Here is a 20,219-nt window from a genome sequence, read left to right as displayed (position 1 = left end):
CTGGAGCGGGTTTCGTATGGTCGCACATCAGCAGCTAGAGTAGGCGCGCTGAACGGCTCCAGCCACGGCGTAGTCTTTGAACAGATCTGATGGCCATCAGACCCGCACCGTCTACACGACAGCGCCCAGGGGTCCAGGCTTTTGAGCAGCATTCAGCATGCCCAGGCCAATAAGCCAGCTCATCTCCGCTGCGATCTAGCCTGACCCCAGAAGAAAGAGGTCAAAATCAACAGACACCAAGCCTGATAACGTAACCTCAATCATCGCCCTGCCTTTCCCCCTCCTCACTCCCCTCATCCTTATCCTCATCCTCATCCTCCCGATCACTTCTCTCCATCTCCTCCAACTCATCCTGCAACGGACTAACCCTCACCTCCAACAGATCCAAATCCTCCAGAACCTGCCTAGCCGGCAACTTCCACAAACTCGTACCACAAACTCTCTCCTTCGTCAACAGCTCATCGACAAATTGATCCATATACGTCAACGTAAACGAATCCCGCACCCGTCTCTTCAACTTCCGATAATCCAACAACAACGGTTCCAGGGTCTTGTACACCTCCACCGGCTCGAACGTCAACCGAACATAGAACGCCGCTAATGCGCGGAGATATTTGAAGTCGCCCCGTGTCTTTACCACACCATCACCCTCTTCTCTTTCCGTCGTAGAGGTAGGATCTTCATCGTTGGCAGGATCACTGAAATTCAAATACTCGAGGATAATGTCCCGTTCCGGGTTGAGCTGGAGGAGCTTGAATGCGAGACATAGGAACGGAGAGGGCTTTTCGGATACGCCGTATACGCCGCCGATGCAGGTCAGTTCCACGGCGCGATCGCAAAGTGTTGCGGCGTTCAAGCCGAAACATTGCTCTTTCCAGTAGTAGGAGTCCGTGATGCGGTCGCGAACGGCTTTTTCGAAGAGCGTTGCTGGGTTTACGCCGCGCACTAGGGGGCCGGCGTAGCCGCGGTTGTCGAGGAAGGTGCTGGCGTCGGCGCGGTGGGAGGTCATCGTTTCGGTTTGGGAGGTGTAGAGAGGAGAAGAATGAAGCAATGAATGAATGGAATAGATAAGTTAGGTAGATTTGCGGAGGGAAGCTGAGGGAGCTATCTACAGTGGAGATGCGATTGTTTTTCTGCCGGCTGGATGGTGGTTACCGCCTTTGGGGTGGTTACTGGTGGGTTCTGGGCGGTGTGTGCAGGTACTATCTATCTATATGCTAGTTACTCTGTTTGATCGATTTTAGTAACATCACTAATGAAGGCGTGATTGATAGAATGTGTCTTTATTCCTTCCACTATTCCGCATTCATATGCCAGAAGCACTATTCATCTCTAAACCAAGGATAATTGATAATTTCTTCCACCGAAGCACGAGCAGCTGGCTCAAACCGTAACAACTTCCGAATAATCCTCCCCAATTTGACAATATCATCCCTTGTCAAGTCCTCTCTTCGCTCACCATCAAAGTACATCTCTTCCAACCATTCTTGTAAACTAGGTCCCCTGTCTTCATTGACATCTTCACCTCGCATCGACTCCCATAGAGGTACCCATCTCTCAGGCAATGCTTCACCTGTTATTTCTTGCATTTGCTCCACCAGAATCTTTGGAGTGATCAAGAAGCTATCGAATGGAGGCTGACCGACAAATAACTCGAATAACTATCAAGCTCGTCAGTCAATACACGGGTACATCAATAGTGATTGGGTATGACCGCTCCATACCACACATCCCACACTCCACAAATCCACCCGATAATCCAGCCGATCCTTGAATACCACGTCAGGTGCCCGAACTACTAATGGAGTGTGGAGTGTCTCGGGCACATCATCCTGTGAGAATGACTCACCAAAGTCGATTATCTTAATGGTATTTGACAATGGCCTTGATCGTGAGTGTAAACTCGCAGGCCGAACAATATACTCGGGCATACCGGGCCCTAGACTCCTACCGTCATTGCTGCGGACGTGTCCGATGTCTGGTTTCCCTAGTAGATTGATGAATTTATGTTCTGGAATGTTGGACACAAATTCCGGCATAGTGAAGGCCAGATTGCGGATATGGAAGTCTTTACATACACTGCCAGTTAGGACTTTCAGTTGTAGTGGAAGTGTAAGATCGTAAAACTGACCTCCATGTGCAATCTTCCTACAATGCAATAGATTCAGTCCAAGAAGAGCCTGCTTCGCAATTCCCTTGGCAGTACTCCCATGGAGTCTCCCATCCGCAAACCGCTCCTCCACCAAATCAGATACACTTGGACCCAGCATCTCGAGAACTAAACAGGGATGTATTCCATTCGGTCCCTTTATATCGAAGTGATCGAGCATACGCACGACATGATGTAGAGTGTTGCCCAGACTCTTCAAGATTTCTATCTCTCGATGGTGTCCTCTTTCTTTACCATGTTTCTCGGATACACAGACCTTGATAGCAACATATCTTCTTTCTCTGGGATAATCATGTTATCATTAGTTAGCGACTGGCCCTCAGATATTTAGTAGATGATTACTTGGAATAATGAAGGAAATGATTTAGTCATGTACTGTTCATCTCTAGCAGCCCAGACAGTGGAGTATCCGCCCCATCCTAGCTTATGCAGTACTTTGTATCGTCCAGAATGCAGGAAGCTTCCTAGTATTATTGGGTGGTAGCCGCCGATTGTATAGCGGTGGAGTGGTTCTGCATTAACGGGGGAGGAGTATTGGGGTACAGTTCTGTGGAGAGCTGAGTAGGAGAAGAAGAATGTGTGCTTTGGAGTGAAGGAGGGTGGTGGTGATAATAGAGAGATTGTATTTCTTCTTCTAAGTGGTGAGTAGACCCTCACACACATATTATGTTATTAATATCTTGAAAGATGCTGGCGATGGTGTTGGCTAAGCTAGTTACATACTACGAGTGAAGTGCCAAGATACGGCTTATCGATAGTCGCACGGCCAACGGGAGATAGTCGCAGGCTGAGACATGGTGGCCTTGGCACCGCCAGGGCGAATGTTTGTGATGATCATTTGGCTGTGTCAGGCTGGAATCTCATAACTACTGCGAGCAACGATTATGGTCGCTGATACTCACATCTGGTTCGAATTGAAAATTACTTCTTGTATACTTGCTGTATAGACCACGCTCTCCAGAGCAGTTACTAGTGCATATCAAAACAGTGCTGCCTACAATTCAGTCTCCACAGGCTACGTACGACGGGTATACACAGACACGCACTAAGCGACTGAAAGGGGGCCCCTCAGACAGTCATGGTGCTTCTTACTTCGTCGACGGTCTCGGTCATCATATCCACTGCTGTCATTTGTACTTTTACTTTTCTGCTCTTCCTTTCGGGGTATGTCCTGCAACAGCAGTCCGTCCGAAGCATCCAGCATGCCATCCGACCGCCTCCTCCACCCCCGGCGGCGGTCCCAGTGCCAGCATACCAAGGGGCCGGGCAAGAAGTTCTCTCTGATACGGCTGCCGATAAGCAGCATAAAAGGGATGATGCTGGTTCCCCACAGGCAACGACAGGAAACTTTGCATACCTCCAGCTTCTTTCCACTCCCGATCCGTCCGACATCTGCTCCGCCATCCTCTTCTTTAAGCACCTAGCGACCAATGGCACTGCAGTCCAGGACAGGCTGTTCATGTATCCGCGCGAATGGGACCTGATGCCCACTAAGGAGCTCACCGAACCGGTCGCCACGGCCCTCTCTCTGCTGAGAACGGCAAGTCTTGAATACGGCATCTGGCTTCTGCCCATCGATATGACGCTAGCCACTTCCGAGGGCTACAAGCCTACCGATACAAAGCTGCTGCGGCTGGGGCAGATTCAGTTTATGCAATATGACAGTGTTCTCTATGTGCAAACACCCGGTCTGCTGCTTGATGCCGCCAAGCTGGATGCTATGCTTCTTTCCCGACCGCTGCCATTGCGACATGACAAGAACAGACCCGAGTCGTTTAACAATGAAGCCTGGCTCCCTATGCCTTTAAGAGCAGAGAGAGACGCAGCACTGCCTCCCGTATACCTGATCACGGTGAACAGCGTGGAGAACGGCCATATCGAAGCCCGTGGCCATGTTCCAAACACAGATGTTCCGGGATTTAGTAATCTGATCACGGGCCCTGAAGGCATAATGTTGCCCAACGAAGATGGTTTCAATCCTGACGAGCAACCAGGCTATGTGTATTTCGAGCAGGACGATGATGGCCATGTTAAATGGGCCCGTAATCCACTATTCGGATCCTGGCGGGTTGGGCAAAATGAGGTATGCGAAGGCCTCAACTTTGATGACACAGTCCACGATGGCGATGACTTGTGAATATCCTGTTTCTTAATTTCTTTTGCATTTTGGCCGGCTTCTATGGCGTTCGTTGGCTTCATACCAGGCGAGTGTATTGGTGACCTAAAACTGAAGAACGCGAGTCACTGGCATTCAAGGTTCCCTTGGGAGTTGAAGGTATATATATCGGGAACAATGGTGGTTTTCGTGTCCATATTTATGTGTGTCCTCTGAGGCACCGGCGATACTTTATGCGGTCATGTGTATATGAATCATGTATTATGCCAAGATACTATCGAATATCGAAGTCAGGTTGCCTAGTATCAGCGACTGCATTCATGTCGGTCCCATTAGTCATTCATGAACATTTCGTGGCGGAAGCGATGTCTGGGTCATCGCTTTCATCAGAAGCTCAGGTCCAGGAAAGCACTCTGACTCTACTGTATACCCAGAGGATGTAACTGATGCCTGAAGATAGCCATTAGTATTCACCTGCCGATAAGTCCACATATAATATGACAAACTTACCCTTCTACAAGGCAGCCGGGCAAACCACTTATCCAGGAACCCCGATTTCATAGCCTAGCAAGACCTCCGTCGTGTTACCTTCCCAGCCTCGGTTACCGCTTGTTGAAACCATGAAGCGACACGCCTGGTCAATATATAGCTGGGAGACAGTCCCGGTACGATGCCCCGGGATAATCAAGAAGGGCACTGTCGAGTGACGAGTCACTTGCTCATGTCTGAGGTCGTACAACCGAAGAATGTCATGAGACGCGCTGTAAAACGACGGTCAGCCCGTTTGTCGTTTGAAAAAGAGCCTGGGAGATACATACCAAACAATATGTCGGCCGTTGGGCATCGCCTTGAGCGCCGTGACCGGTCCACTACCCTGAGGGAACTTAAAGGTCCGTTCTGGATTCCTAAGGCCCTTATGAAGGCTGTACTCCTCGACAGTGCCATTGCGGCGGCCTGCATAGATATAGTTGCCGTCTGGAGACCAGCATGCATTCATGCACCAAGGAGGGCAATTTTGCGGAGTGATGCGAGCAACGGCATCCGGCTCTCTTCTATCCCATACTCGGATAGTACCATCAATGGATGCAGCCAGGAAAAGATTATCGGTATTAGAGCTTGATTCTGCTGGCGCGGGAAGAGCACTTTCTTGGGTATGGCTTGGTGGCTCCAGCTCTTCGGCATGCGGCAGTCCATTGACTATTGGCTGAGAGGAGCCATTAGACATCTCCGTCTGGCCAGAACCAGGGGGTTGAGTGGCGGCAGGGTTATGTGCGGTTGAAGCTTCAGCACCAGCCGAAGCCGGAGCAGTAGGGGCAGCTTCAGCCTCTGCAACACCGTTCTGGCTCGGTTCCGGTTCTCCAGGGGCGTCGGCGTCTGGCAGCACTCCATTTGTAAGAGCTTTACCAAACTCATCATCTTCGTCAATGCCGAAAGCATTCCCAGATGCGCCGGCCTCGTCCCCCCCATTCCCGTTCTCGTCGCCAAATAGCGAGTCGGCACCGCCGAAGAGTGAATCGGCCGGAGAGCCCGCCTGCGGGTTTGAACCAGTGCCATTTTCACCGTCATTCGACGTATCCATGAAGTTAAAGCTGCCATTCTCAGGAGCCTGATAGTTGGATGAGTATGTTCCGTTGGTTTGTTGGATCTCGGTTGTATCCCTGGGAACTGGAAGACTGGATTCCGGCCGTATCTCGACCGCAGATATTTGTCCGGCACTAGACCCAAATGCGCGTCGGGTCTGCCCTGTGTTAAGGTCCCAGTCAAAGACTCGCTTGTCCCAGCTGCCCGACAGTAGCGACTTCTCATCTGAAGTCAAGCTCAGTACAGAGACTGCGGAAGTATGCTGCTGCAGAAGAGCGATCTCTTTCCCTTCATCATGACGGACTGATTGCAGTCTTATGCTACCGGATTCCAATCCGGACAACAACCATAGACCCTCACTGTGGCTGGCCAAAGAGTATACTGGCGATAATGCGCTCCCGTCCATGTTTTCCCAGTATGTCATCAACACACCCGCCTTGATGACACTGTCGACGAAAGGATGTCTTTGCGCCACAGTGAGCATCAGCTTGCTGTTGACAGAGTCTACCCAATTGAACTTCCGAACGTATCCATCTGAGCCGCCGCTGAAAACCCATCTCATATCAGCGGTCGCAGTCACCGCATTGATCGACGTACTGTGGGGGGCGGCCGTAGTTGGGACTATGTCGAATGTAGGCGCTGTCAGGCACTTCTCCCGCACGCTCGGATGAAAAGCAGACCTTGGATCAGAAATCGAATTCGCAGAGGTGCTATTGGACATTTCGACATCCGGGTTTGGTTGCGTCCCTACCCCGGCGCTTTCGGATGCATGACTGGCATTGGACTGGCTTTCCGCATCTTGGTCGGCGTCGGCGTCAGGATCGGGTTCGTTGTCATTACCCCCATCATCTGCATCCCGAAGTGTATCCTCCATTTCATTGTCCGAGCTTCCGTCTTGAGAGCCTGAGATTATGGGGAACTTATCAGTGGTGCCTAGATGAACCGGGGAGAGTCACAAAGCTTACCTGCAAGGTCGCGATCGTCGTCATCTTCTACGATCGAAGCCATTGTTCGGTAAGAAGCCTAGGCTTCTCACAAATATGGACAAGTGAGTAGATACTGCAGGGAACAGAGTGTACCAACTACACAGCGACTGCGTGGGGGAGATCGGAGTCCTTCACAGGCAAGGAGCAATAATCTCAATGAAAGCAAAGCGACCCCGCAGGCTGAGGGTACATAGCTTGGCTTCGCACACGTAATTGCACTAATAATGAGCGCGCACTCGTAAGGATGCCACCACCTAATCGAGAGGTCCGCAAAACAATGCAGAGAATGACATGTAGCTATCGCTGGATTCTGGGGTAAGTTGATCCTTTGCTGCCCGTCTATGGCCTTTCCCCGACTCGGTCACGTTTCGCGGTTATCTTTATGCCTAAGGCAATGAAGCTTCTAAATACGGTTAGCGCAGACGGATGAACTTCACGGGTGATTTTGGGTAATAACAATAAGACACAGAGAGATGCAATCACCGGAGATCTGCCTCATTTAGCTTGCTCCATACGGATAGAGTGTGTAAAAGCCTGGAAAGTACGATGATATAATTACCAGGAAGATTGTACATTTACTTTAAAAGAACTTTCGAAAAATGGAGAAGGGAAGAAAACTACCTACAACAGCGGATTCCGGCTGTTTTATATATATCCGGTAAGTTCCTTCCTCCTTTGTATGATCCTTTCTCTCCTGCTCGCTAACTTCCTCCAGTATCTCAGTATCCTCCTATAAGCCCTTTGGCTTCCTCCTACTGGTCTGCCGGCAGGAGACTCACAGAGTGTAGGTATATATCACAGCCGTTATACGGTATAGTATTGAGTAGGGCATCGCTTTGAAAGGTAGTGTGAGAATCCTGAATCCTGATCTCACATTCACCGAGAAAGCTTGTAAATGATGCGCCTTTTGAGTTTGTTGATTCAGAATTCTAGTCCTTTACAGGATAGCCGAGCGATATAAAGTCCGGAATCACTTTATGTGCGCACTAGGAAAGGGTTCTGACGGGTAGTACCCATTATCCAGAGCCTTGATGCCCGTGGGCATCAACTCTAATCCAGGTTAGCGTGTAAATTTCATTATAGTAACACTAGTAGTAAGTGCTTAGCAGGGCCCAAGGTTCGCCTAAGGTCTCAGACGACACATCACATACAATGTCTCTCCTTTCGCGCGCACAATCGAAGCCGAAGAAATTGGACGACGAACTTAGAGGACATGGTTTTCTTTATGAATTTGCTTGTTCGCATTAGTGTGGCTGGATGGACTACCATAGTTTGGTTTGCAAACAGAGGAGTGTCCACAGATGGTTGATGTTACACCAGGCCACACCAACTTTGCAAACAACAGACACATCACTCTCAACTATAGGCTGGGAAACACACCAAGAGAAAAGCGAGAGGCTGATAGCTGAGAACAAGGGAACAAGCAAACGGGGAAGAAAGGAGTGAATGAAGTGCATATGAAAGATGGAAGCTGTTAGTTTTATTCAGGTGAATAGAGAGTGGTTTGATGTCATTCCTATGAATACTATAGGCACTAGACACTGGAAATAAATACCGGCAAGTGCCTTCTTACTTCGTTTGCATTCCCCCCTCCTCCTTCCTCATCGCCCCAAAGTTTCTCCCCAAGTCTTTCATCTTTGCCTACGCAGTCCTTCTCGGATTTGTCACTACTCTGCCGATTACTATCTACATCTCATATGGAGGGTTTCGGCATAGCAATTTGCACAGTCAAGACTTCCAATTAAGTGCTCTGTGCTCATCCTATCATTCTTCACCTTGAAGGAATCTATCAGTATGAATTCAGAGGATGACCACCGCCCCGGGGCTACTCGATCAGTCCCTCGGCCAACAAACGCAGATATGGACGCCCACATGCTTGTTAACAAAGACATCAGAGAGTATCTTGTCCAGCCATCTCCCGAAGATGCTGAGGAATGGCTGAAGAGGCCAGGAATCCCATCATCAGATGAAATAATGGGTTGCGCCGAAGATGAGTATGTTGAGTTGATACCAAATAAAATCGTGGGTCCTTGGAACTCGAGCGATGAGTACCTCAAAGCACACTATGAGCTCCTTCGAGAGGATGCAGTTGCTCCTCTTAGAGATGCCGTCGCATATGTCAAAAATGACCCCCGGATGATGGATTCCAAGCTTGTGTCCATCTATGATAAGGTAGATTTTCTGACACGCCCATCTTCGTCAACTCACTAACAGTATGAAATTGCTTCAGGTTTACTTCACCGGAATCACATTCGCGCAAAGAGGCCTAGGAATCAGAATTCAATTCTCTACTTGCCGAGCGGAGAAGAAAATTGTGTGGGAATATACCAAGCGTCTCGTTGGCGGCTCTGTAGTTGCGCTGAGTCCAGCAGATGACGTGTTTCAACAAAAATGCGTTGTTGCCATTGTTGCCGCCAGGCCACTCGAAGGCGTCCAAAAGCATCCTTCAGAGATTGACATCTTTCTTGCTAGACCTGAAGATTTTGAATTCGACCCTCAGAAGGAATGGATCATGGTAGAAGCCAAGGATGGCTACTACGAATCTGTGAGGCATACCATGGCAGCGCTTCAAAAGTTGAAACAAGAAAAGTGAGTAAGCTTTAGTTGGCCTGTGCACAAAATCTTCTGTCTTTCAATTCAGACTCTGATTGACGATGTAGATTTCCTCTTTCTGAACACATTTGTCTGCTTGACCCTAATGTTAGAGCTCCAGACTATGTGGAGAAGGACCCTATCCTTGACATACAGTCCGTAACCGGAAAGGCTGCCCAGGAAGATAAAGTTGATGTTCTCAGAAACTGGCCTCGAGAACCAAGCCAGGTCATGGATAGTACACAATGGCAAGCCTTACACAAAATGCTTACGAAAAGGCTCTCGCTCATCCAAGGTCCTCCTGGCACAGGGAAGACATACGTATCTGTTGTTGCATTGAACATCTTACTTTCAAACATGAAGTATGGGGATTCTCCTATAATCCTAGCCTCCCAGACGAACCATGCCTTGGATCAACTTCTGAAGCTCGTCGCCAATTTCGAGAAGAACTATATCCGGCTTGGTTCGCGGAGCCACGAACACGAAGTAAAAGAACGGACCCTCTACCGTGTCAGACAGAAGGAACCTGCCGTCACAGTTCACGGAAGCGTGCTAGGAAGGGCCAGGAAGGAGCAGAGAATCTTGGCCCAAGCTATCACCAAGATTTTGCAGCCATTCATCGCCGAAAATATTAACGTGCCCTTTCCTGCTTCTCTATTCGTAGAGTATGACCTCTTGACGGAAACACAGCTCCAGAATCTAAAGAAAGGTGCTGAAGGCTGGACTCGTCCCAATGATAGTGAAGATACCGATCCGCTGAGGGTCTGGCTAGGCGATAGGGTCGTGCCGTTCGAGGTGATGTATGAGGCAGAGAGTTTCGGATTCGAGGAGGATGAGGTAGACCTCGAGTACGAACAACTAAAGGAATTGGAGGCCGAGCAGGGTATTGATGATGACGACTTCGAAATCCTGAAAGGACAGTTCATCAATCTTCAGGATGGCCTCTGCGGCGGCAGGCCCTCGTGCTCTGAGACAGCGGCAATCCAGAACCTCAAGCAGCAAGATTTGTGGAAGGTGAGAGAAGATGCCCGAGGGGCTGTCTATGATGTCCTCCGAAAACAACTTAAGGTCAAGATGAGGGAGAGGCTTCTTCCGCAGGTGTCACTCTATTCGAAGAACTGTGAGAATCTCCACATTGGCAAATGGGAACGAGATTACCATCTTCTTCGGACAGCAAAAGTGATCGGGATGACAGCCACAGGCCTTAGTAAATACCGGGGACTGATCTCTAGCCTCAAACCCAAAGTCGTCCTGATCGAAGAAGCCGCTGAGGCTATCGAGGCACCAGTAGTTGCCGCGTGCTTTGACTCCCTCCAGCACATGATACTCGTGGGTGACCACCAGCAACTCAGAGGACACTGCACGGTCCAGGAGCTCGAGGGCGAGCCCTACAATCTCGGAGTCTCCATGTTTGAGCGGCTGGTCAGAAACGGAATGAGATACGTCATGTTGAACCAGCAGAGGAGAATGGCACCAGAGATCCGCCAGCTTTTGGAACCTATATATGGCGAACTGTGTGATCATGACTCAGTACTTAAGCGGCCTGGAGTGAAAGGGATGGGAGCCCTTCGCTCCTACTTTTTCACTCATGAATGGCCAGAGAGCAGAGATAGCCTTGCATCCAAATACAACGAGATCGAGGCCCAGATGATCGCAGAGCTTTTCACCCACCTGTTACAGAATGGCAACAGTGTGAAAGAAATCACAATACTGACCTTCTACAATGGCCAGAGGAAAAAGCTTCTATCCGTCTTGAAACGCCACCCGTACCTTCAGGGTCAGCAGTTGAAGGTAGTAACTGTAGACTCATATCAGGGTGAAGAAAACGAGATTGTGATCCTTTCACTCGTCCGGAGCAGTGAAAGTGACATCGGATTCCTGTCGATTGCAAACAGAGTCTGTGTTGCCCTGTCGCGTGCAAGACGCGGATTTTATATGTTCGGCAATGCAAAGTCACTTATAAAAAACTTGCTCTGGAAAAAAGTACTGACATTAATGGTTAATAACAAACCACAAGGGCGCCTGGGAACTCAGTTGCCCGTCACATGTGTAAAACACAAGCGGACGATTCTTATACAAGGTATGGGATTTCCTCCGTTGAGCTTGTAGTGTCAGTTTGATTGTTTTGCTGACACATGAAACCCAGGGTTGTCTGACTGGAACAACATAAATGGTGGATGTGATATTCCCTGCGATGAAGCATTGGATTGCGGCCATCCCTGTCCCATCAAATGCCACAGGTAGGCGCAATCTAGTTCTAGCCTAACAAGTTGGTTGAAGCTAACATGGTGACAAAAACACAGCTTCCCCCATGATCAGGTAAGATGCAATGAGGTTTGCAACAAACGGATGGCTTGCAAGCACATCTGCAGTGAATTTTGTGCCATAAACCATACCTGCAGGTGCACATGCGAGGTGGCTTCGCGACTTGATAACTTGCATTTCCAACATGTGTCCCAAATCTCCACTGCCCCATTGGGAGAACCGAGTCCTTATCCCGAAGCGGTCAGACACTACCAAGCGTTTGCAAGTGGAGGTGTGAAGGAGCACGACGCGATGTTGCTGAAGAAGGCTACCGAGACCGCCGCGGCAGCGCGGCCCACATCAGGGACAGAGGCGGAAGAAGATCTTCTTCTCCCCGAGACGGAAGTGGCAAGCAGCAGTCCTCAGGAACGCGACACTCCGGCTTCCTTGTCGGAAGAAAATCTCCTGGAGATCTGATGGCCCACTGGAAGGAAATCCGAAGGCATGGGCTGGGAAACTTTAGAGTTTTCATGAGCCTCAGCACCAAAAATAGGTAGATAGGGCTGCTACGTGGTGTGTGGTATTTTAGTTTTCTCGGTCAATCAAGGAAGTTGGCGATGATGTCAAGGCTTGCTCCCGCATTCTGATTGGCCCGGACGCTCTGGCGATAGTCGATTCTAGTAAAGACGATGGAGGAGGTTAGTACAAAGTAGAATTATCTGCTGCTGTTAAGTCCCTAAGTCCTCCGTCGTAAGTACTCGTAATGTCTTACAGTTACCACGCCCAATTCCCCCGCATTCCCAGTCACTCAGTTGGATTCTTCCGTCTTCTCGACTCTTCCTTGCGCTTCGTGTCTCGAGCAATCACGATGTCTTGTGCCGGTTCCACCGACCGAGTGTCATAAAAGGTGATACTGGAATGCACACGCGACCTGGCGGGGTCATCCGTGTAACGACTCTGCAAGCGAGGCCTTCGCTGCATCGTTGGCGTGGGCCAGCGGAAGGGCAACGCATGAGGATCGCTGAGGGAGCTCCAAACTCTTCTTGGGAGAGGTGAGGATTAACTCGGAGACGGCCGGAACGTGGGGAGTGGACAGATGGGCGACCCGCTCAGGGAGAGACGGACTCGACTTGGTGACGCTGGAGTCGTTCGACGGTGGATTTCCCGGCAGCAACCAAAAAAGGAGGGAATCTTGGAAATGGAAAAGCCCCGGCGCGCTGGTGGCTGGTCCGACAACCCGCCAATCGCAGGCCGTGACGGGCCATCCAGGCACTGCCCAGGCACCGCTGGTGGTACTCGCAGTAATTAAGGCAGTTAATAGTTAATACGAGTACTACTCCTACTCCTTTTCTTCCTTACTCAAGTTATTACCTATTCACCACCACTGCAAAGTGCACGGCGGGAACTTCCCTTCACTCTAGTGGCCATCCATGATGCAACTGGCTTGCCTTTGCTCAGCTGGCATACTTCCTCCGACCTGAATCTAGAGAGAAAAACCCATATATCACCAGTCTTCAACGTTAGCCTTACCACCAGTTCCCACTACGGACTTTGCTATTAGTTAGTACTACTAAGTCGGTAGTGCTTGGTACGAACTACCTACCTACCCATCTTCTACTACCCACCTACCTTCTTCTACTACCTACCATCCTTGACCCATCTTCTGTTTCACACGGCTTCCCTTGCAGTTAGACAACATGGCAGAGTTCTTGCGATCCCAGATCTTGGGAACTACGTTCGAAACCACCAACAGGCAAGTGATCAGTTCGCTGCTAAGGCCGGTTTGTAGCTACTAATCTCCTGCTCAGATATTCTGACTTGCAGCCTGTCGGACTTGGTGCCTTCGGGCTTGTTTGGTACGAGCACACCTTCTTTCATATGTGGTCGCTTTACCTGGATGGACGGATTAGATTAGCTGACCATGCTGTGGTCACACTAGCTCGGCTTATGACATGATTACGCGCCAGCCAGTAGCTATCAAGAAGATGATGAAGCCGTTCTCCAACGCCACTCTCGCCAAACGCACCTACCGCGAAGTTAAGCTACTGAAACACCTGCGTCATGAAAATGTCCGTCTCCCCCGCGGTCCATTCTTGATACCATGCGACTGCTAACCTTCGACAGCTAATTGGCCTGAGCGACATCTTCATCTCTCCACTAGAGGACGTGTATGTGGTTACTACAATGGGTGGATTCAAGGATCTTGTCGCAAGAGTACTAACAATAGGACGCAGTTATCTGGTAACGGACCTTCTGGGAACTGACTTGAACCGTCTCCTCACATCGAAGCCCCTGGACGGCAAGTTTGTGCAATATTTCACCTATCAGCTTTTGGTACGCCTGCCAAACTATTTTAGTCGACATGGACTTGCTAACGACCCCAGCGAGGCCTCAAATACATACACTCCGCAGGCGTGATCCACCGAGATCTCAAGCCGAGTAACATACTCATCAATGAGAACTGCGACTTGAAGATCTGTGATTTTGGTCTTGCACGGCTGCAGGAGCCTCAGATGACCGGATATGTCTCAACCAGGTATTACAGAGCTCCAGAAATCATGCTGACATGGCAAAAATACGGAGTGCAGGTGGACATCTGGAGTGCTGGCTGCATTGCGGCAGAGATGCTTCGCGGAAAGCCATTGTTCCCAGGGAAGGATCATATCCACCAATTCTTTCTGATCACAGACGCTCTGGGAAACCCACCTGATGAGGTCATTGAGAGGATCTGCACCAAAACTGTAAGAGCTAGAACGATCGTTGGTTCACCGAAAAGCTGATATATTATCTAGACCCTCGATATCGTGAAATCGCTGCCAAAGCGCCAACCAGCTCCCTGGGCGACATTGTTTCCGAACTCTGATACCGATGGTACCTACCCTTTCATGTTTAAGCAAGTGCTTGAACAGTATTTGTATGCTGACGAGTTCTGACCACAGCTATTGATCTCCTTGGAAAGATGCTCATATTTGATCCCGACAAGCGGATCTCTGCAGCGGAGGCTTTGGAGCATCCTTACTTGGGCGTATACCACGATCCTACTGATGAGCCGGTCGCTGAGCAGAAGTTCGACTGGTCTTTCAATGAAGTAGCGCACTCAATAGACGAGTGGAAAATTATGATGTAAGTTTCCTGCTCTTTTTTAGCTGGGTTGCAGCCTGACCAGGATGTCAGCTACACTGAAGTTGTAGACTTCCATGATCTTGGACCTACCGAAGAGCCAGTCATCACAGAACCCTTCTTGCCTCCCGACCCGAGCCTCAGCCCTGAGGTCCTTGACCCGCTTGGCCAGATAACAACCCAAAGCATGGTCACCAAATCAGCGGAGACCCTGGACCAGGATATCCTGCAGTACCTCCAGATTTAGTCTGCGTCAGTTAGTAAAGCTCACGGAAGCAAAAGCCGCAAGTTTGATGAAACATTTCCGCTTGTTCTCGCCGAGGGTTTCTGGCCCTGACATCATGATGCATTTATTTCGTCAGCCCTTTCGTCAGTTGAGGCTTCGAAGATCGGTCAGTTGAAAGTTGGGGAACCATGTGTCCCTTGCCTAGAGCTTGTCACAGGCACCACCAAAAAAAAGCGCAAGTTAGTGACTCAACCTTTCCCATTGGCAACCGCCCTTTCTTTGTCAACGACTTGTTTATCCTCCCCGTCTTCGCATCGACTTCGAAACACGAATATAGTCGCTTACGCTGAAGGCCAGACATACACTTCCATCCCACCCTATTAGTGTCTCCACAAACAATACTACACTTTCAGCAAACTAAGACATTATCAAGCCGGACCAACACAATGAGATTATCACTCTCCACTTTGGCAATATTGTTGCCTGTCAACGCCTTATACCACTCACAAAAACAAACAATCGCACCGAACACCACCTGGCAGATGTCTCTATATCAAAATCCACAATGCACCGGGCGAAGAAACATCTTTCTCTGGGAACGGGACATTACCCTGCCACGATGCAATTCTCAACGGCGGTGCTTTGGGTTACATAACAACAATGAAGAATCGCTCGAACTGCTCAGTGCAGGTTTTCAATGATACAACATGCAGTCGAAGCATTAATGTTGTGGGCTCAGGGAACTGCCAGGTTCCGGTTATGCGGGAGAACGTGCTCCTTCGGGGCTTTTCTTTTTTTCTGTTAACGTTGATATCTTCGAAATGGGCCAAGCGTTGAGAATCTTGATGATGTTTTCTTTTTCCTCTGCATTTGTTCTACCCAATCTCGTCCTTTTTCTGTTTCAAATACGATATGTGTTAGCTACGGTTATGATTTCCTACACATTGAATGAGCCATACGATGAATGACAATCTACAAACAATTCTACTCCACCTGTGTGTACCACCAAAGCAAGGCCAAACAAACTCATGATGTATAAATCCTTATTGCACATAATACAATTCTAGTAAAAAGTAGAAGTATCGTCTAAGTAGAACCACTATTATCCGCACACGAAAACACCCCATCAATCTCCCCATCCCTATACGCGTTCATAATCTGCACAATAACCCCATACGTGCCCCCCACCGTCATAAACAACCCCAAGGCAATCAACCCAATATGCAATAAATACACCACCCGCTTAACCACCCCTCCAGATTTCCAATACTCCCCATGACTATACACCCACAGCCAGCCCGGCAAACACAACGCCAACGGCGCGAATCCCAAGCTCCCCACCAATGCCAATACATACGTGAAGATAGGGATCGCGCACGCCAAGATAAATGAAATCGCAGCTAACCCTATCGTGCATGCCAACCACGTGCCCCAGTGTACGACTGTGTTGGCTTGGAGATGGCGCGAGTGGCGCAGGATGCGGACGAAGAGGTACTTTGCCGCTACGTGCACGTAGAGCGAGCCGCTGACAATCAGGCCGGGTAGGGCGATGCCGTAGGCGACGCGTTTGAGGGTTGTGCCGGCGCTGCCGAGCGCCGGCGACGCGATCCATTTCCCGCACCAGGCGTAGATGACTAGTGAAAAGGCGAGGTAGGAGGCTGTTACGAATGACATGCAGAGATAGACGGCTTTCGGGTAGTCTTTGGGTTTGCGCATTTCGGAGATCACGGGTAGGAAGGCTGAGGTCGCAGCGCTGGAGACAAAGATGGTGGCTGAGGCGGTTATTCCGGCTGCGAAGGTTGGAGAGCCGATTGCATGGTAGCCTAGGTCATAGGGGCCTGTTTGGGGGGCTATTGCTGGGCGGGACCGGGTTGTTACGCCGATTCTGGAGGATGTGTTAGGTTTGTGGTGGTGGTTGGGGTAATGGGAAAGGGTTTAGGTGAACTCACACGACGATGAGGACAGCGGCTAGGATGCTAACGAAGCCCACCCAGGTGAGCCACCCAATGTGGGAGAATTTGCGCACGCTAGCAAAGCCTGCGATGATGATGGTTGAAATGAAGGAGAACCACACCGTGCAGAGGGAGTGAAGGGAGAGGGCGTTGAATGCCGCTGAGACGCCAATTATCCCTGATGCAGCTGTAATCACGTATGTCACGATGAACATGAAGCCGACCAGCTCGCGGAGCATGGGGCCTCCTATGAGCTGGGCCATATCGGCTACAGAGTGACATTGTGGGTATAGAGTGCGGAAGTTGCCCAGGATGATGGCACCGTAGGCATTGATAACACACCATCCTACCAAGTTGACGGCACCAGGGAAGGCCCCCAGATCATACATAACTGATGGGATAGAGAGAATTCCGGTTGCGAACAGCACTGAAGGGGGTTCAATGAGAAATCTGTGTGCGTTGAAGGGGACTAGTCGGGGACATACTCTTGAGGAAGATTGCTGATGCACGGATCCAGCTGACAGTGCGAAAATTGACCTTGCCATCGGCTTGCTGAAAGACTTCATGGCTTTCATCGCCTACTTTGACGTCTGCGGAGCTGGCGACTCCAATGTCTTCCCTATCATCCTGGGCTGGGGTGGCCTTGAAGTCCTTGACCTCGTTGATGTATGACATGGTGGGCGTCCTATGTGAGGGAAAGGGAAGTGATTACCCTCTTGAAATGGGACCCCCTACATTTTAATATTGCTGAGATTTTATTGCACAGGGACCAGACCACGGAGCATTATCACCATTGATATTGATATGATCGCTATTGATAGCGTGACGGGTGGATGATGTCGAGCTCAGTTGTTGGCTGATAAGGACTCTTCCGGAGAATTATCTCCGTTGGAGTGCCAGGTTGGAGTCTATCAGTTGGAGTAGACGGCATCGTGCATTATCGATGGCTGCGATACGAGGGGTATTGGGTTCGGTGAACAATGCGATAAGGCTAGTGATTAAGATTCTCGTCAGTTATCAAATGTGTGAGTAGGTAATAGACAGGTCCGATGGGTTTGGTGGGTTAAGCGGATTGGAAAAGGAGTGGAGAAACCGAGTAATATTCCAATCTGATAAGCTGGACCCTTAGGAGTTCAGGCCCTCAGGCCGCCCCGGATGGCTGCCTGGGAGGGGGATGTTGGAGTCACGGCAGTCTTTCCTGCCCAATGCAGTAATCGACTCCAACTGCTGGCGATAAGGCTTGGCACATGGCACATGGCAGGCCTTTTCTTCTTCGTTGTCGTCGGATTCTGTACTCTCTTTTGTAGAATCGTACTTCGTTGTCATATCTACTTTGCCCGTCATGTCGGTGTTGTTCACTTCTATCTCCCCGTATGTACTGATTGTTCTCAATCCGTTTCAATCCCCGCTTCGCTCCAAGAACTTGAACCTTACAGATCATCCACAGGAACAATCCGGTTAAGAGGGAAGATGCGGCGTCCCTTTTGCGCAATTTGGATCTCTCCATTGACCAAGAAGATGAGGAAGACTACCATACCCTCCTGGCGGCCGTCCATGACTGCGCTGAAACCGTGGCGAACCTGCCAGACTATCAGCCGGTTCCCGATCTAGATCGATACCCGCGACAGAATGTTCACCGTCCGTCTTTAGAAGAGCAAGTATTTGGGCAAGCCTGGGCCCACAAGTTTCTGATCAAGGGCAACCCGGAGGGAGGATTGCTGGCGGGAAAGACCATCAGCGTAAAGGATTGCATTGCCGTTGCAGGTGTGCCACAGTTGCTTGGAAGTGATATCATTCCCTCTTGGACGCCAATCACAGATGCGACGGTTGTGACCCGCGTTCTTGATGCTGGGGCCGACATCCATGGCACTTCGACTTGTGAAAATTACTGCCATTCTACGGCATCGTTCACGAGTGCACAAGGAACCGTGGAGAACCCCTTCGCGACCGGATACTCGGCTGGTGGAAGCACCTCAGGAGGTGCAGCCTTGGTTGCAGCCGGTTTGGTTGACATAACCCTCGGTGGAGACCAGGGTGGGAGTATTCGGGTTCCCTCCGCATTCTGTGGTTGTGAGTGGCCTTGATAATTGACTTCCAGAAACACAGCTGATCGTGCCAACTCAGGTGTTGGATTGAAGCCAACGTATGGGCTGGTGCCTTTTAGCGGCATTGCCAGCGGAGACGCTATTGATGACCACACAGGCCCGCTTGCTCGGAATGTTATCGACGTTGCGTCTTGTTTGGACGCCATCGCCGGCTATGATGGCATAGACGATCGATGCCTGGGGAGTCCTAAGCACGGCTCTACCTCGTTCGCCAGGTCTCTTCAGACGGAGGCTACAAGACTTGATGGTTTCAGAATAGGAGTCTTGAAGGAAGGATTTGAGCACACCGCTGTTGACCCCGCGGTTAAAGAGTCAGTCATGGCGGCCGTTCAGAAATTCACGGAACTTGGCGCAACAGTCGAGGAGGTATCGATTCCAGATCATTACCATGGGCCTGCTATCTGGACCATTCAGCAGCGTGTGTCAGGTTCCTTGACGCTACTTGGACAGGCACATGGTAGAAGAGGGCTCTATATGACTGAGATGGAGCGTGAGAGACTCCCGTGGACGAAGGAAGGCTTTCAAAGAGCCTTCCCAGCCACGAAGAACGTTATAATAAATGGTCTCTATCTTACCTCCCGCTTCCCAGACTTATACGGGAAATCGGTCAATATCGGCCGAAGGCTCCGGGACCTTTACGAGGATCTTCTTCAGAAATATGACGTGGTTGTAATGCCAACCACTCCTGTTGTTGCACCACGACATGGTGCGCGAGGCCTACCTGTTGAGTCTCTGAAGCCTAGCATGGGCTTGACAATTAACACGGCGATCTTTGATGTTACCGGGCACCCAGCGATGACGATACCAGTGGGGTATGCTCCGGCCAAGGATGATCCGCAGGTCAAGCTTCCAGTCGGTATGCAGATTGTCGGAGGGTTGTGGCAGGAATCCAAAGTACTCAAAGCGGGTTATGCATGGGAGACAAACTACGACTGGAAAAAGGTGGTGAGTCGTTGATAGAACACAATACAGTATACTATATAGAATTTCATAGAAGTTGGACTAGGTGACGAACGCTCATAGACTATATCTTTCGGGGCCTTGGCCGTCATGTCTCTTCATATGCAAAACTCCTTGATTACATGCTTCTGTATCGTTCGTTTACTCAGCACCTTCGGCAATCGGGC

At 50.0% G+C, this 20,219-nt stretch overlaps 9 protein-coding genes across 9 annotated transcripts; 5 read left to right on the top strand and 4 right to left on the bottom strand.

Annotated features, from left to right (window-relative positions):
- Positions 1–313: 313 nt before the first annotated feature.
- Positions 314–1,009, bottom strand: ASPBRDRAFT_84059 (PRP38 family protein; the record flags this gene model as incomplete). The annotated part of the gene is made up of 1 exon (XM_067629495.1): positions 314–1,009. A coding segment is annotated over one exon (696 nt), but the record flags the coding sequence as incomplete, so codon positions are not given.
- Positions 1,010–1,262: 253 nt separating this feature from the next.
- On the bottom strand, positions 1,263–2,833 carry ASPBRDRAFT_175655 (uncharacterized protein; the record flags this gene model as incomplete). The annotated part of the gene is made up of 4 exons (XM_067619810.1): positions 1,263–1,661; positions 1,725–2,068; positions 2,132–2,451; positions 2,547–2,833. 4 exons carry the CDS (start codon positions 2,831–2,833, stop codon positions 1,323–1,325), a joined length of 1,290 nt encoding a protein of 429 aa, XP_067479740.1. The 3' UTR covers positions 1,263–1,322.
- Positions 2,834–3,248: 415 nt separating this feature from the next.
- Positions 3,249–4,307, top strand: ASPBRDRAFT_195192 (uncharacterized protein; the record flags this gene model as incomplete). The annotated part of the gene is made up of 1 exon (XM_067620842.1): positions 3,249–4,307. The coding sequence occupies one exon, from the start codon at positions 3,249–3,251 to the stop codon at positions 4,305–4,307; it is 1,059 nt and encodes a 352-aa protein (XP_067479739.1).
- Positions 4,308–4,413: 106 nt separating this feature from the next.
- ASPBRDRAFT_541320 (uncharacterized protein) lies at positions 4,414–4,776 on the top strand. The gene has a single exon (XM_067627181.1). The coding sequence runs from the start codon at positions 4,520–4,522 to the stop codon at positions 4,727–4,729; it is 210 nt and encodes a 69-aa protein (XP_067479738.1). The 5' UTR covers positions 4,414–4,519; the 3' UTR covers positions 4,730–4,776.
- Positions 4,777–4,824: 48 nt separating this feature from the next.
- ASPBRDRAFT_54323 (WD40 repeat domain-containing protein) lies at positions 4,825–6,875 on the bottom strand (the record flags this gene model as incomplete). Its single annotated transcript, XM_067627213.1, has 3 exons — positions 4,825–5,047; positions 5,105–6,770; positions 6,833–6,875. The coding sequence occupies 3 exons, from the start codon at positions 6,873–6,875 to the stop codon at positions 4,825–4,827; spliced, it is 1,932 nt and encodes a 643-aa protein (XP_067479737.1).
- Positions 6,876–8,433: 1,558 nt separating this feature from the next.
- ASPBRDRAFT_74456 (putative DEAD box helicase involved in nonsense mediated decay) lies at positions 8,434–12,866 on the top strand. Its single transcript, XM_067629247.1, has 7 exons — positions 8,434–9,025; positions 9,084–9,442; positions 9,514–11,525; positions 11,592–11,685; positions 11,848–12,130; positions 12,279–12,387; positions 12,464–12,866. The coding sequence occupies exons 1-7, from the start codon at positions 8,648–8,650 to the stop codon at positions 12,598–12,600; spliced, it is 3,372 nt and encodes a 1,123-aa protein (XP_067479736.1). The 5' UTR covers positions 8,434–8,647; the 3' UTR covers positions 12,601–12,866.
- Positions 12,867–13,039: 173 nt separating this feature from the next.
- Positions 13,040–15,210, top strand: mpkC (mitogen-activated protein kinase mpkC). Its single transcript, XM_067627174.1, has 9 exons — positions 13,040–13,442; positions 13,498–13,545; positions 13,629–13,758; positions 13,814–13,857; positions 13,924–14,023; positions 14,074–14,430; positions 14,482–14,560; positions 14,629–14,812; positions 14,864–15,210. The coding sequence occupies exons 1-9, from the start codon at positions 13,387–13,389 to the stop codon at positions 15,054–15,056; spliced, it is 1,191 nt and encodes a 396-aa protein (XP_067479735.1). The 5' UTR covers positions 13,040–13,386; the 3' UTR covers positions 15,057–15,210.
- Positions 15,211–16,121: 911 nt separating this feature from the next.
- Positions 16,122–17,662, bottom strand: ASPBRDRAFT_123667 (putative neutral amino acid permease; the record flags this gene model as incomplete). The annotated part of the gene is made up of 3 exons (XM_067617622.1): positions 16,122–16,920; positions 16,985–17,414; positions 17,473–17,662. The coding sequence occupies 3 exons, from the start codon at positions 17,660–17,662 to the stop codon at positions 16,122–16,124; spliced, it is 1,419 nt and encodes a 472-aa protein (XP_067479734.1).
- A 667-nt stretch (positions 17,663–18,329) lies between these two features.
- Positions 18,330–20,049, top strand: ASPBRDRAFT_124418 (putative amidase; the record flags this gene model as incomplete). The annotated part of the gene is made up of 3 exons (XM_067617687.1): positions 18,330–18,358; positions 18,435–19,057; positions 19,112–20,049. 3 exons carry the CDS (start codon positions 18,330–18,332, stop codon positions 20,047–20,049), a joined length of 1,590 nt encoding a protein of 529 aa, XP_067479733.1.
- Positions 20,050–20,219: the final 170 nt, after the last annotated feature.

Source organism: Aspergillus brasiliensis (genome assembly GCF_001889945.1).
Source record: "Aspergillus brasiliensis CBS 101740 unplaced genomic scaffold ASPBRscaffold_5, whole genome shotgun sequence".
Classification (NCBI taxonomy): Eukaryota; Fungi; Ascomycota; class Eurotiomycetes; order Eurotiales; family Aspergillaceae; genus Aspergillus; species Aspergillus brasiliensis.
Note: the sequence above shows the minus strand (reverse complement) of the source record. Positions and strands in the feature narration are given on the sequence as shown.

Excerpts from the sequence above, each read along its gene's own strand:
- ASPBRDRAFT_74456 (XM_067629247.1), top strand. The coding sequence starts at position 8,648 with ATGAATTCAGAGGATGACCACCGCCCCGGGGCTACTCGATCAGTCCCT. Across the intron at positions 9,443-9,513 it reads CAAAAGTTGAAACAAGAAAA|ATTTCCTCTTTCTGAACACA; the intron begins GTGAGTAAGCTT and ends TTGACGATGTAG. Across the intron at positions 12,388-12,463 it reads TAGTAAAGACGATGGAGGAG|TTACCACGCCCAATTCCCCC; the intron begins GTTAGTACAAAG and ends AATGTCTTACAG.
- mpkC (XM_067627174.1), top strand. The coding sequence starts at position 13,387 with ATGGCAGAGTTCTTGCGATCCCAGATCTTGGGAACTACGTTCGAAACC. Across the intron at positions 13,858-13,923 it reads ATCTCTCCACTAGAGGACGT|TTATCTGGTAACGGACCTTC; the intron begins GTATGTGGTTAC and ends AATAGGACGCAG. Across the intron at positions 14,561-14,628 it reads TCCGAACTCTGATACCGATG|CTATTGATCTCCTTGGAAAG; the intron begins GTACCTACCCTT and ends TTCTGACCACAG.
- ASPBRDRAFT_541320 (XM_067627181.1), top strand. The coding sequence starts at position 4,520 with ATGCGGTCATGTGTATATGAATCATGTATTATGCCAAGATACTATCGA.